At 49.7% G+C, this 10,585-nt stretch overlaps 1 protein-coding gene across 1 annotated transcript; it reads right to left on the bottom strand.

Moving 5' to 3' along the window:
* Positions 1–666: 666 nt before the first annotated feature.
* MRPL4 (mitochondrial ribosomal protein L4) lies at positions 667–6,056 on the bottom strand. Its single transcript, XM_081284729.1, has 9 exons — positions 5,783–6,056; positions 5,631–5,697; positions 5,390–5,540; positions 4,560–4,611; positions 3,483–3,600; positions 2,638–2,744; positions 2,405–2,514; positions 2,250–2,326; positions 667–1,508 (listed from the first exon to the last, which is right to left on the bottom strand). The coding sequence occupies exons 1-9, from the start codon at positions 5,837–5,839 to the stop codon at positions 1,363–1,365; spliced, it is 885 nt and encodes a 294-aa protein (XP_081140855.1). The 5' UTR covers positions 5,840–6,056; the 3' UTR covers positions 667–1,362.
* Between the last annotated feature and the right edge of the window lie 4,529 nt (positions 6,057–10,585).

Here is a 10,585-nt window from a genome sequence, read left to right as displayed (position 1 = left end):
TTTGTTTTGGAGGTGGTAGTTTTTATGGGCCTCACTCATGCTGAGCTCCGCCCCAGTCCTCCAATACCTTTCTTTGTACTTAGTTGTGAGCCCAGCACATTCCAGAGATGTTTGCAGACAGGGGAGGCCCAGCACACTCGGGGTGGTCACCATAGCCACCTACACTGCTGGGCTGCACATGCGGAAGGTAGTTCTGGCCAACTTTCTTATTTACGTATTTAAATTCATGAGGTATCAATATATTCTCCAGGCTGGCCCCCAACTCCTAGCCCCAAATGTTCCTCCTGTCTCAGCTCCACAAGCAGCAGTTGGGAACTACAGGTGTGTCCCACCACACTCAGCGTGGCTGACTTTAAAGAACTTGACCATGTTACTTTATAGTCTAGCCAGTTTTAAGTTTGTTTAGTGGGAAACACCACCAGCAGACTCAAGAGTTGGGTCTTTGTGGTGGGCACAGGGGCACAAGCCTGTAATTCCAGTGACTTGGGGGGCTGAGGCAGGATTGCAAGTTTGAGGCCAGCCTCAGCAACTTAGTGAGAGCCTGTATCAAAATGAAAAATAAAAAGGGCTGGGGATGTAGCTCAGTGGCAGAATCCTTGTTTTGCATGAATAAGGCCCCGGATTTGATCCCCAGCACTGCAAAAAAATAAAGAATTGGGATATCGGTTTGGTGTCTTTAAAGATGTTTATTTACTCATTTATCACGAGATCAGGAGGCACTGGCTTTCCTGATTCTGGGCTTAGGGCAAGTTCTGTGCTTGGGAGCTTTGTCTATTTGTGGACTCAAGACCACACTTTGGCTGTGACAAACAGGACAGCAAACCCTCAGAGCCAAGCATGCAGTCACAGTGCCAGGAGGATGACATACCAGAGGCCCACGCATCTCCTCAAGCTCCTGGGCCTGACTCACCAGGGGTTAGTTAATTCTGGCAATTTCAATGAACGATTAATACCCTTTCATAAATGATTGCACTGCAGACTGCAAGCTCCTTGAGGAGAGTGCCCAGTGGAGCCCAGCTCTGGAGACCAAGCCCAACACACCAAACAGGATTATTCCAAATGGCAATGAACTGTTCTCTGAGGCTGATCCTTGGATGAAAAAATAAAATTTATTTTAAACCCAACAAAAAAGAGAACTGGGATGGAGCTCATCCTGGCTCTGCAGAACCACCTCTTCCTGGGGCTAAGGCCTGCTTGGTCGCTCTGTGTGGCCTCAGCTTCCTAAGTGAGATGAGGCAGGGCCAAGCAGCATCTCTCTCACAGGGTTCAGGAGGCTCCCAAGCCTGCCAAGGGCTTGGTCTGGCTCATGGCCATGCAGCAAGGAGGAGGGTATCCAGGGCCCTGGGCAGTGCAGGGCGAGGGTCAGGGGAAGTTGCTGTAGGGCAGATGGAAGGGGTAGAGGGGCGAGTAACGTGAATCCTGCCAGAGTAGCTTGTTCTCCAGGAAGGCGACAGTGGGCAGGGTGAGGACCAGGCTCTGGTGCTTGAGCATGCTGTACACGTTCAGACCTGGGCAGGTGGGGAGGATGGCAGCCAGGTCAGGGAGAAGCTGCCCTTGGGCTCTGCTCCAGTCCTGCCCGCATCCAGAACCCCATTCCCTCCTCAAGGCACACCTGTCCTGTTTATAGGGACATCATGGTCCAGCATGGTTAGGAGAGCCGGGCACCCTGGCTTCAGATCTTGCCTCAGCCACCCCCAGGACCCTCACCAGAGAGCTGCCTCACCTACTAAGAGGCTCTTGTATGCTGGGCTCTGCCCTGTACTTGGCCATGACTCCTACCTCACAAAGATAGAGCAAATGAATAAGCATAATGTGCTAGACAGAGACCAGAGCTACCAGAGTTAGTGAGCAAGGGGAGAGGGGGAGGGGAGGACTGGGGAGGAAGAGGGAGGCTGAACAGGGCCTGGGGGGCCTGCAGGTCATCTTGGGCTTTTTCCCTGAGGGAGGTGGAAGCCATAGAGGGCTTTGGGCAGAGCAGGGACAAGCTGTGGTTCAGATGCTCACACATGCCCTCTGGTGGAAGTGGGGGGAACACACTTTGACAGCTATTACCTTGGAGCTTTTATTTTTTTAGGCAGGCAGTTAGGGAAAGCTGAGGGTCTGATTAGGGAGTGAGGTCATTTGCTGATCCAGACCATTCAGTGACCAAGTAACAGATGTAAGATTTGAACCAGGTCATGACTCTAATGGTGGGACCTGAACATGCGTATTCTGGGGGTCTGGGAGATGGGCCAGTGCCCTTCACTCACCTACAGCCGGGATCAAGTTGAAGGTCTTGAGCCCAGAGGTGGCCTCCACAATGTTCTGTGGCATCTCCTCATGTATCCTGTGAGAGGACAGGAGGTGAGCCCTGTAAAGGATGGAGCTCAGGCCTCCCCGTCCCTGCCCTTCCCAGTATTCTCACAAATCCACAAGGAGCACAGAGTTTCCCCAGCGGCGGTAGCGCGCCAGCTCCGTCAAGTACTGGGGGTCTGGAGTGGGCAGCTCCAGGGAGTCTACAATATGCAAGTCATCCTGGTGGGAGGAAAAAAGCACCCCTGAGCCTGGGTCCAGAGCTCCCCACTCCAGCCGACCTCCCCAGGCACCCTGCCCCCATTCTCCAAGATCCTCATGGCTCCCAGTAGAACTGCTTTGTACCTGAGCCAGCTTGACAGTCAATGCCACCTTGAGGCCCAGCGCCCTCATTTTCATGGGTAGCATGTAGTAGTAACTTGTGGGGCCTCGGGGACCATGGGCAACACCTCCTGTGGGGACAGAGGTGTGTGAGCAGGTATGGGGCACTGCTGGGCTTGGAGGTCAGAAATGTGCCTCACTGGCTGGAAAGAAGTTGCTGGAGGAGAGGCTGCCCCCCTGCCCAGTCAAGCAAAGAAGTGGGGATCTTGGGAAGGGAGAGAGAGAGGAGGCTGGACCAGTGACTTTACCTCTCTGGAACTTGGTCTACCCAGGTGTCAAGTCCTGAGTTTTGATGATTCCTAAACCATAGGACACTGGGAATTACAGCACGACATGAGATTAATTAAAGCACAAACCATTAATGCTGCAGTTATGAGGAAGTTAAAATTTCCAGGACTGGCCAGGCTTGGTGGCACAAGCCTATAATCCCAGTGGCTCAGGACCTGGAATGCCAAGGTAAGGAGCTCAGACTTCACTCAAAGGCTTGTGGAAGCTGGGTGGTTTGGGAAGATCTCTCTGGGTGCCATGTGAAATGTGGGCAAGGAAAGATGAGAGGGGAGGGGAGGCCAAGAGGGGCTGTGGCCATGATCTGAAAAGAGAAGACATGCAGATGAGAAGGAACAACTCTCAGAACTCTGTCCCCCACTGAGACAATAGGGTCTGTAGTCCCAGCCTCTTGGCTGATGAGGAAGGGTGCATGGGGCTGAGACCATATCACCCATATCACACAAGAAGTGGGCAGCTGTGTGTGAAGAAGCACCCAGGTGCTGGACTCAGCCAGAGCCCTTCTCCCCCTTGTCCCCACTTACCTCCTCGCCAGATGGGGGACCGGATGCTGCCATGCCGAGCTCGCCCACTGCCTTTCTGTGGCCAGGGCTTCCGGCCACCGCCCCGCACCTCAGCCCTAGTCTTGGTCTTAGCATAGCTCTGTGGGTACAAAGTGAGCAGGGGTCAGGTCCATAAGACAGATGACTTTGCAGGTGCCTGGTCCAAGAATATGGTGGTAAGCCAGGCTGACCTGCTGCCAGGAGGCACAGAGATCAGGGCTCTGATGGGACAAGCACAAAGTGCTTAGAGATGGAGGAGAAGATGAAGAAATCAGAGTTCCCTCCTCTGTACCAGAACATCAGCCTCCCAAAGAAGGGTCCTGCTGGCTCTCAGCAGATGTCCTATACTTTTTAAATTTTAATGTAGCTACACATTAATGGTAGGTGGCTGGAGAGAACAGGGAAGAGGCACGGGGTAGGGATCATGAGGAACATGGGATGCCATGCTGGTGGCTTTATTCCCAGGGTGATGGGGAGACATGGAAGGAACTCTCTGGACCTCTGGGGCAGGTGCTTAAAGGCGGACAGACCCTGACTGATAATGGATTCTTCCATGTTTTTGGCATAAAATCCAAACACCTCACTATTGTTCCCATTGAGCTTTACAGCACTATTGGGCTCCTTCTGGTCCCTGCCACAGTACTTTTGCATAACCTGCTTTCATTATCTCCACCTTAGCTCCACTGCCACTTTAATCTAACCAGATCTACAGGAAGGCTTGAGGTTAAATGCCCTTTCTCTGGGATGACTGCCCCAAACTATACATTTACAGACATGACTACTTAAGTAGTGTTCATCTCTCCCACACGACTGTGAGCTTCATGAAGGCAGGGACAGGGCCTGTCTTGTCCACTGTTGAATCCTCTCACCTAACACACTGCCACAATGCTGGGTGCTCAGAAAATGCCTAAGAATTGACCTACCCTTGAATGGCTCTAGAAAGAAAAGACGAAGTCCATGTTGAGCAGTCCAGAGAAAACACACCATTGGTTTCCTCTGCTCCTGCCTGAGCCCCACAGGAAACTGCATCCCCTTTCCTCCCTCTACCCAGGAACTCACAATTCTCTTGAAGTTCTTCTGCCAGGTGGCAACCTGGTGCAGGATATCTAGCCTAGGGAAGAGGAGGGAAACATGAGAACCAACTCTACTTAAAACCTCCAAGGTCCCACAAGACCTGCGTTTTCCTGATCCCATCCTGTACCTGCTCCTGCCAAGTTGGTTTCTCTGAAAGATGAAGTCTAGCCTCAGGGCTTTTGCACTTGCTCTTCCCTCTGCCTGAAATGCTTTTGCTCTGGCTGGTTCCTTTTCAGCTTGCAGGTGCCAGCTTAAACTACTTGAGAGGAGTCCCTTTTTACTACAGCTATACTTTACCTTTTTTTTTGGTACTAAGGATTGAACCCAGAGGCACTTTACCACTGAGTATGGATAGGGTCTCACTAAGCTGCTTAGGGCCTCATTAAATTGCTAAGGCTAGCCAAGCCAGGCATGGTGGCACACACCTGTGCCACCCACAGGCTCAGAGGCTAAGGTAGGAGGATTGCAAATTTCAGACCAGCTCCAGCAACTTAGTCAGGCCCTAAGCACTTCAGCGAGGCTCTCAAAAATGAAATAAAATAAAATAAAAGGCTGGGGATGTGGTAAAGCACACCTGGGTTAAATCCCTGGTACCAAAATAGAAAGACAGACAGACAAGATAGGTAGCTAAAGCTGGCCCCGAACTTGTGATCCTCCTGCCTCAACTTCACACAATCCCGAGGCAGGGAAAACCGTCATCCCCCTTTGGCAGGTGGAAGAACAGGTTCACCAATATGAGCCCTGGTCACCCCATTCCTGAACTCGGGCTCCCCATCCCTTGGCTTATCAGTTCGCCATTACAGACCCCCACTCACCTGGGTGCTGTGGCGAAAACGTCAGGGTGCAGTTCAGCCAGGCCCACGCGCTCCTGCTCGAAGCCCCGCAGGGACTCGATCCAGGCCTGCACAGGGCGCCGGTGCGCGGGTAGTGGGAGTTCGCACTTGCGCAACACCGGCTCCCGGAGACCTGGAACGATTGGGAGGTCAAGGGTCAGGGTCAAGAGTGAAAGTTCTCAGTCGCCTCCGCCCCTCCTGAGGACGACCCTAGCTGCCTCACCCGCACCCGCCACCGGCTCTGAGTTCTCCGCGGGCCGTGCTGCCTCTTCCGCTAGCGAGCTGAGGCCCTGTTAGTGGGAGGCAAGAGTGAGAGACGACCCCCCGGCCTCCCTGCCTTTGTCCTCTGACCCTGTCTCCCGTCCTCCGCCTCACCCTGCAGCCCGAGGGCCGAAGCCAGGCCCGCGCCCCGACCCGGACTAACTGCAGCATCGCCCAGCTGCTTCCCACGCCACTGGAGGTCGAGGCTCCCTCGGGTCGCGCGCGTGACGCCACGCGATGACGTCACGCGCGCGACACCGCCCGCCGCGCCAGGATCCGATGCAGGAAAGCGGAGTGTTGTGAGAACGTGGCTCGGCCGGGGGATGCAGCCCAGCGTACCCCTACCTCCGTCCCGGAACTAACCCCCGGCCCCACTCTTCACTTCTTAGCTTAAGGACCTCTACGGCACTTGGGAACTCGACCGCATCGCAGGAAGCCCCACCCTCCCTTAGGCCTTGTCCTCCCCCGGGTTCCGCCCCCAAGGAACCGTGCAGGAATCCAACCAATGAAACGTCCCCTGCCTGAAGCCAATTAGCCAATGGTCGTTAAATGGGTGGAATGGCCCGCCCACGACCGGGAGGTTTTGAGCTGGTACCCAGGAATGCCGGCAGTAACTGTTGAGTTTCTGCTGCCGGCCACGCCCTCCGGCCACGCCCTCCGGCCACGCCCCCATTTAGCTTCGGATTCGCCGGGTGGTTTTCTATGTTCAATTTTTTTTAAATTTATTTTTTAGTTGTAGTTGGACACAACACCTTTATTTTTATTTATTTTTATGTGGTGCTGAGGATGGAACCCAGGGCCTTGCATGTGCTAGGCGAGCACTCTACCGCTGAGCCCCAGCCCCAGCCCAGCCACAACCCCAGCCCCTGTGTTCAATTTTATGGGTTGGTGGGTGTAGTTGTTTAAATGCAGGGCCTTGTAGCTCCCACAGAACCCCTTCAGGTTTGGGCCTGCCAGCTAATATCCCCCAGGGGAGGGCTGCGTCCTTTGGAAGCCCCTCAGATCAGCTCTGTGTCTCCCTCACCCCTGGGCCGAAGTCCTGTCCGCTCTCACATCTTCTAGAGCTCTCTGAGGACAGAGCAGAGTGGGGGTTTCAAGCTCCCAACAGTAATCCAGATGCTTATTTTTAGGATCTTTTCTTCGTTCCCACACGACCTCCAGGGGGCGCCACGAGCCAGTATCTGGCCAGAGCTGTCCACTTGAAGGCCGATAGGCTCGGTAGGCTCTCGCTTCACTGCCGACCTCGAGGTTTCGGAGCCAACCTTAGTTTCTTCATCTAGAAAATGGAGAGGTTATGAGATTTTGATAAAACGATGGCGGCAAAGTGTGCCAAGTTTGGAATTCAGTTAACATAGCTTTACCAGGGATTGAATCCAGGGACGCTTAACCATTGAGGAACACTCCCGGCTCTTTTTAGTTTTTAATTTTAATTTCCAGGATCTCCCTAACTTGCTGAAACTAGCCTTAAACTTGAGATCCTCTTGCCTCAGCCTCCTGAGTCACTAGGATTATGGACATGTGCCACCACGCTAGGATGCAGCACTATTATTGAAGGGAGAGGGTTGTCATCAAAGAGAAAGGAGACAAAACAAGGGTGGGAATGGACCCTGGAGGATTTAAGTGCTGTACTAAATTGAATGTGGGCTTTTTCTTCTTTCTTTTTCCTTTTTTTTTTTTCTTGCATCTGATATGTAATACTTTGTAGGCGTTTTTATGGAGTATTAATTAAAATTTACAATGGAGCTGGGGGTGTAGCTAAGTGGTAGAGTGCTTGCCTAGCATGGGTTCCATCCCCAGCTCTGCAAAAGAGCTTTTTAAAATTTATTTTACAAAGTATTTGTTACAATCATGTGCCACCACATAATGAGGCTTCAATCAGCAGTGCCTTGGCATAATAGAACTAAACATTAATACTGCTTAGTGACTTTTTTTTTTTTTTTTTGGTACCAAGGATTGAACCCAAAGGCATTTAACCACTGAGCCACATCCCCAGCCCTGCTTAATGTCTTTTTAAATTGTTTTTTTTTCAGTGCTTATAATATTCAGTATAGTATCACTGTACTGATTAGTAGCTTAGGAGCAGCAGGCTGTATCACATAGCTTAGGTGTGCAGTAGGCCACATCTCCTAGGTGTGATGTAAAAGGCATACCCTCTGATAGTCTGCTCTGAGGACAAATCTGCTCTGAGGACAAATCTGCTCTGAGGACAAAATCCCCTCTGTATACATTTCTCAGTATGTATCCTTGTTATTAAGTGACATGACTATTCTATCACCACAAAATGTGAATGTGTGTTTAAAACTCCATAGACTTTGCTTTTTTGTTTGTTTGTTTGTACTGGGAATTGGACCCAGGGATGTTCTACCACTGAGCTATAATCCCCAGTGCTTTTTATTTTTTGAGACAGGGTCTCACTAAATTGCTGAGGCTGGCCTTGAACTTGAAATTCTCCTGCCTCAGTCTCCCCAGGTGGGTACCAGTGTAGTTGGCTATATTTTGCAATTAAAAAGAAAACTGACACATACATACACCCTGGGGCAGTGGTACATGCCTTTAATGCCAGAGAGATAGGAGCCTGAGGCATAAGGATCACAAGTTCGAAAACAGCCTCAGAAATTTAGTGAGGCCCTAAGCAACTCAGAGACTCATCTCAAAATAAAAAATGAAAAAGGGCTGGGGATGTGGCTCAGTGGCTAAGCACCCCTGGGCTCAATCCCCAATTCTCCCTCCCCCAAAAACATAATAATTATGCATTTTATGGGATACTGTGTGATAATTCACTATGTATTTATATAATGTGTGATGATCAAATCAGGGTAATTAGCATGTGCCTGTCTGTAAACATGTATCATTTCTTTGTGTTGGGAGCCTTTGAACTCTTCTTTCCTAGTTCTTTATAAAATACATAATAAATTGTTGCTTGCTAGTCTCCCTACTTTGCTGTAGGATATTATAATGTATTTCTCCTATTTATCTGGGTTTTTCCTTTGGGGGAGAAGGGCAGGGATTAATCTCAGGTCCTCTCACATGCTAAGCAAGCACCTACTACCGAGCTACACCCCAGGCCCCTTCTAAGTATATTCCGGAACCTGTTTTCCAACTTTGTTCTCTCTCCCCTTCCCCTACCTTCCCAGCCTCTGGTAACCATTTTTTTTTTTTTTTAGTGGGAGGGGTTACTGAGGATTGAACCCAGGAGTACTTCACTACTGAGCTTCATCCCCATCCCTTTTTTATTTTTTATTTTGTGACAGGGTCTTGGTAAGTTGCTTAGGGCTTGGTTAAATTGTTAAGGCTGGCTTTGAACTCGATCCTCCTGCCTCAGCCTCCTGAGCAGCTGGGATTTCAGGCATGTACCACCACTGTTTTACTCTATACTCCTATGATATCAACTTTCATAGCTTCCACATGCATGAGAACATGCACTATTTGTCTTTCTGTGATTGACTTATTTCACTTATAATGTCTTCCAGTTCCATCTGTGTTGCCACACATGTAAGGATTTCATTCTTTTTATGGCTGAGTAATACTCCATTGTGTATGTAGACATTTTCCTGTGTGGATGGACACCAGGGTTGATTCCATATCTTAGCTGTTGTGACTAGTGAAGCAATAAACCTGCCCGTGGAGGTATTTCTTTGGTTCACTGATTTCATTTCCCTTGGCTATGTGTCCAGTGTAGAATAGCTGGATCATATGGTAGTTCTATTTTTGGTTTTTTGAGGAACCTCCATACTCTTTTCCATAATAGCTGTACTAATTTGCATTCTCGCCACACACAAGTGTTCCCCTTTCTCTGCATCCTCACAAGCATTTGCTATTTTTTGTCTTCTTGATTAAAGTCATTCTAACTGCAGTGAAATGACAACTTGTTGTGGTTTTGATTTGCATTTCCCCTAATGATTAGTGATGGTGAGCACTTTTTTCGTGTGTATTTCTTGGCCATTTACTTTGCAATTTTAAAAGATCTTTTCATCCCCAATTTTGTAGAATTGTATTCATTTTGTGTTTTCATTGATTATTCACATACCTGGTAAAGAAAAGTTCAAAAAAAATTACAAATGGAAGGGCTGGGGGTATAGCTTAGTAGTAGAATATTTGGTTAAGTATTCACACAGCCCTGGGCTCAATTCCTGGCATCAAAAAATAAAGAAATAAAAAAAGAAAGGGGGGCTGGGGCTGGGGCTCAGTGGTAGAGCACTTGCCCAGCAGGTGTGAGGCCCTGGGTTGGATCCTCAGCACCACAAAAAAATAAATAAACAAAATAAAGGTATTGTGTCCATCTACTACTAAAAAATAATAATAATAAACAATAAAAAGTAAAGAATGAATAGAGTTAGAACCATCTCTTCCAATGTATGCCCCTGACCCAGTTCTCCCAGAAGCCACCACCACAGGGTGTCTCCTTCCAAAACCAGTTCACGGTTTTACAGGTGGATTTGCAAAGTTGGCAGGGAGTTTAGCTTTCATATAATGATGATGGAACAGCACTTAGTTGCTTAATGATTTATTAGGCACCAACTGTGCATTACCAGGGTAAATCCAGAAGATACTCTTGGGATACTCATAGCCCAATGCAGAAGGCTGTGGGGTCAAAATGGGTGAGGAGATTAATATGGCAGCAGGGAGCTCAGGGGAAAAATTCCTGCAAAGGGACAGGGGTTGTGGGGTGAGTCCCTAGGCTGTAATCTGAAAACTACAGCTAGAGGGTGTGACAGGACTCCCCTACCCCCCAGATTCTGAGGATAAACCCAGGGCCTCAGGGAGCTGGCTAAGTGCTCTACCACTGAGCCACACCCCAGCCCAAGTTCTGCCAGGACTTCGACCAGGGGATGAAGTATCTGAGGGAATGAACTGCAGTTGCAGGGGCCTGGGGTAAGGAGAGACTTTCCTGACCACCACTTGCGTCCTTCATGGATT

This window comes from Spermophilus citellus (assembly GCF_964194105.1).
Source record: "Spermophilus citellus genome assembly, chromosome: 3".
Classification (NCBI taxonomy): Eukaryota; Metazoa; Chordata; class Mammalia; order Rodentia; family Sciuridae; genus Spermophilus; species Spermophilus citellus.
This window is presented reverse-complemented; position numbering and strand designations above follow the sequence as displayed.

Excerpts from the sequence above, each read along its gene's own strand:
- MRPL4 (XM_081284729.1), bottom strand. The coding sequence starts at position 5,839 with ATGCTGCAGTTAGTCCGGGTCGGGGCGCGGGCCTGGCTTCGGCCCTCG. Across the intron at positions 5,698-5,782 it reads TTCGGCCCTCGGGCTGCAGG|GGCCTCAGCTCGCTAGCGGA; the intron begins GTGAGGCGGAGG and ends TCCCACTAACAG. Across the intron at positions 4,612-5,389 it reads GTTTTCGCCACAGCACCCAG|GCTAGATATCCTGCACCAGG; the intron begins GTGAGTGGGGGT and ends CCTCTTCCCTAG.